The 4,215-nt window shown below is 34.7% G+C and overlaps 1 protein-coding gene across 1 annotated transcript in view; it reads left to right on the top strand.

Moving 5' to 3' along the window:
- The first annotated feature begins 1,032 nt into the window (after positions 1–1,032).
- MCMBP (minichromosome maintenance complex binding protein) overlaps positions 1,033–4,215 on the top strand; it is a 25,685-nt gene continuing 22,502 nt past the window's right edge. Inside the window, exons 1-3 of the mRNA XM_025039122.1 lie at positions 1,033–1,118; positions 1,684–1,824; positions 1,951–1,992. Of these exons, the coding sequence (XP_024894890.1) occupies positions 1,750–1,824; positions 1,951–1,992 (117 nt within the window). The 5' untranslated portion in view covers positions 1,033–1,118; positions 1,684–1,749. The remainder of the gene's footprint in view (positions 1,119–1,683; positions 1,825–1,950; positions 1,993–4,215) is intronic.

Here is a 4,215-nt window from a genome sequence, read left to right on the forward strand (position 1 = left end):
TTATTTGCATGGTCTTGAAATGTTTCCCTCAGATTACCTATTAATTTCAAAGGGGGGAAAGTCCCTATGAAGTGGAGAAGCGAAATCACTGACTGGGTTATCACATTTAACATCATCGACAGGAAGACAGACATCTGATCTCCAGATGGTACCATTGCAAGGACACAGCATCACTTATGTGGTAGTCTGACTGATAATACATAACTGCAATTAATCAAGGAAACATCAGAGAAACCCAAAATGAGGAGCATTCTATTTTTTAAGGGCGTGTATTCTTAAATATGAATGTCTATAAAAGATAAAGATTAAGAAACTGTTCCAGCTTAAAGGTGATTAAAGATACATGATAACTAAAAGCAATAAGTGATGCTAGGCAGAGTCTTGTACTGAAGGAGACAAAGCATTGGGTCAAGTGACAAACCGGAATGTGGGTGGTAGATTAGATTAAAAGTATTGTGTCAATTTTGAATTTCCTGAGGTTGATAAACAGTACTGCGGTCATGTGAGATAATCTCTTTATTCTTAGGAAATACACGTCAAAATACTTAAAGGTAAAAATACGTGATGTGTGTAGCTTAATCTCTAATGGGTCAGAAAAATATGAGAGAGAGCAAGCAAATGAAAAAGCAAGTGAAGGAAAGATACGGGTGTTCTTTGTACTATTTATGCAACTTTGGAAAAGTTATTCCAAAATAAAAATATTAAAAACAAAAAACAAACTTCTGCTCAGGGTAGTTATAACATTTTTTAAAAATCTATATAAAAATGTTTTCAAAGAGCAATGCGCTCTACAAATGACGGTTCAACCACTGCTTTGTCTGGGTCCCTTCATGCCTCATTCCGTGGGTGGCGTTAGCTCCTGAGAACCTGCAGGAGGTCAGCATCGCCCCAATTTGTAACACCCAACCTGCCAGTGGGGCAGCTGCTTTCGTGTCTTGTGCAATGAATGCTTCACACGAATGTGTGACTCACCTGAACAGTCTGTTGTTACATATTGTACCTTTACCTTTATAAAGTATATTTGTCTTTCAGCCCAAAATGGAGTTAATCCTGACTGGGAGAAGAAAGTAATTGAATATTTTAAAGAAAAGCTGAAGGAAAATAATGCTCCTAAATGGGTAAGTTTATTGCTAGTTTTGGAGGGGAAGAGAGGGTGGGGATGACTTCCATTTTCTCAGAGTAGTAATCCACATATGATTTAAAAATATATAAATTAATGTGTACTGCTTCTGCTTTAAGTGCATATGTATTAAAAGATTTTGGTCTCTTGCAACTTCAACTTAAATTCAAGCAATTAAGTGTGTCTGTATTGGTACCTCTAGGTGGCAGTAACTGTCCGTAGTTGTGAGAGCTTCGATGACTACCTTTATTTAAAAAAAACTAGCGTGTACTAGTTAAGAACTCAATAAAGCAAATGCCTTTCTGCTGCTTGAAAAGTGTTCTGAAGGAAAAGCATCTTTTTACATTGTAGTCAAATGTCTTTATACAAACTTGCAAGAACCCAGAAGTACTTTTGTCCAGCAATTATGTTGTCGACTGTGAGATTATCGGCTCCCTAAAGGGGAGGATTTTGTGCATGTGTGTTGCGGTTTGGATCTGGATATAAAGTCTGTGGATGTGTATGAGCTTAATGTTTTATAGACAGAATATTTTTATTACCTCGATTGCTTGTTTTCCTTTAAGGTACCATCACTGAATGAGGTTCCCCTTCATTATTTGAAACCTAACAGTTTTGTGAAGTTTCGCTGCATGATTCAGGATATGTTTGACCCTGAGTTTTACATGGGAGTTTATGAAACGGTTAACCGAAACACAAAAGCACGTGTATGTATTTCTTTCTTTCATGGAACTTGTCTCTTTATAATTAGTGGTATTAATTTTGTCCTTGTGTTGTTTATGGTAGTTTTGATTCAGGTATACTGATACTGTTATCCTTTGTTTGGGTCACAGGTTCTTCATTTTGGAAAATATAGAGATGTAGCAGAGTGTGGGGTATGTATCCTTAAGATACATAAGACATTTTTAATAAGAATTTGTTCTAAGCAGAGAATTTATTACTTTCCTTTGGTTGATCTTAAATTTAATTACTTTGTGTATGAATAAGGTCTAAGAAGTCATGTGGAATGTTTTCTTTGCCTTTGTTTCTATGATATATTTTGATCTTTAAAAATCTCTCAGGTGGAATATCGTAAATGACAATATTATAAATTCCTTTCCTCAATGTCTGTATACTTGGTTTAAAAAATTACGGGTTCTAATTCTTTAAAAATGAAAGTGGAAGATTAACTTAGGGCTTAACACTTGCTTAATTAAATTTAATTATATTCTTCCTTCTTTTCCTGAGAGAAAAGTTTTTAATAAGCTCTCTTTGATAAAAAGAAATAATAGCAGCTCTCTAACACATCAATGATGGAAGAGGGAAGGAGGCAGAACAGTGGATATAAAAGAGACAGTTGAGATAGAAACTTACTAGAAAAGCAGTTAGAGAGAAACCACAGTACATCTGCATTTTTTTAAAACAGATTTTCTGATAATAAATGAACAACACGCAGAATGAAATTTAATTTTATTCAGACACCTGTTCAACATTCCTGGCGTTGTCACTGGAGAAAGTTTAAAGTCTAATGGTTTAATTGTAAAAAAAAAAAAAAAAATTAGCATGTCCAAAAATGTCCAAAAATTTCGTTCCGAAAATGTCTCCCATATTTTGTTTTTTTGTGTGTGTTTTTTTAATGTGATTCTATCAAAACAAATGAGAACTGTCAATTTTTGGAACGAAAACGGGTATTACAGGTGAGGATTAACCAAGTAGGGGGAAGCCTCCATAGGAAGGTGGGACCTCAGTGGGGAGAGTGGGGTTCCCTCCTTTCTGGGCGTGGTTCCCTGCAGATCCACAAGCTCAGTTTAATCAGTTTTTCTGGGGCTTTTTACGTCCTGGGAGTCTGGCTCCTGCTTACTCAAATCTCAAGAGATTGATTTATAAACCCTAAAACCAGCCCATTAAGTCACAGAAGTTGTTCCTCATTGACCAGAGTGTTCTAATTCAATGGGACAATCTGGACAGAAAAACAACCCTAATTTGGAAGATTGCCAAAAAGGTTTTATTAAACAAAAACGTAACTTCCTACAATTATTTACAGTAATGGACTCATGAAAGATGGATTTATTTAATCTAACACATGCTGACCTTAAGGTCTCCCAATGTCTTTTTTCTTTTAGAGTGTTTCCGTAAGATAAAATGTGCCATCTAATGAATCAACTTTTAAATGCTTACTGGATCCCTGTTTGAGGAGCCTAAGGCAAATATGTGAATACACAACCTTCTCTAGTACCCAGTAGTATAGTGTCACTATAGCTCAGTAACGTCAGCGTCTGTAAATAGGAAAATATTTATCTGTGACACTTCCAAAGAGAAGACAACTTGTACTATGTTGCTAAGAGTCATAAATAAAAGCACCATACCAAGAAAACGGGACTTTGGGCCTGGAAAGAAACAAATCTCAGCTTATACGTATTATCTCGGGCTCAAATTTGATGTCTCCTGGGTCTTTTTTTTTTCTCCCCTACAAAATGGAATATACATCTTATTTACTTGTAAGATTTTTTTGTACTACAAAATTAATGTTTATTAAAGTAATTTTTCAATATTGTATCATGGGTCCTTTCCTGTTCTTAGCATTTGCTAAGAATATGCTCTTTCTAGAGAATAGTAGCTGAGACTTAAGTTTCATCTCAGAGCTACCTTGTAATGAATATTTTATTAAATTCTTATTTTATAGGCTGATTCTGATACTTCACTGTGTAAGAAACAGTGGGATTACTATGTGCTTTGTCTTTGGAAAAAATAAAGCATCCTGTTTATTAAAAAGGATTGAATTTTGTAACATAGGGTGCTGTGTATTATGGATTGAAGGAAGGAAGTATATTGATTATTGCTTACAAAATGATTTTATATGTTTTCTTTTGAAAAATAATAGTTTGAATTTAGTAGTAGCTTGTTAATTAACTCATAATGTGAAATATTTACTATGGTTTTATAAATAACATGAAAATGTGGTTGCTAATTTTTAAATTTTTTTAAGTAAAATTCTAAAAATACTTTTCGTGTACATCACAGCCTCAACAAGAAGTTGATTTAAACTCTCCACGAACTACCACTTTGGAAAGGCAGACATTCTATTGTGTCCCAGTGCCTGGGGAATCTGCGTGGGCAAA

This window comes from Pteropus alecto, unplaced genomic scaffold, assembly GCF_000325575.1.
Source record: "Pteropus alecto unplaced genomic scaffold, ASM32557v1 scaffold177, whole genome shotgun sequence".
Taxonomy (NCBI): Eukaryota; Metazoa; Chordata; class Mammalia; order Chiroptera; family Pteropodidae; genus Pteropus; species Pteropus alecto.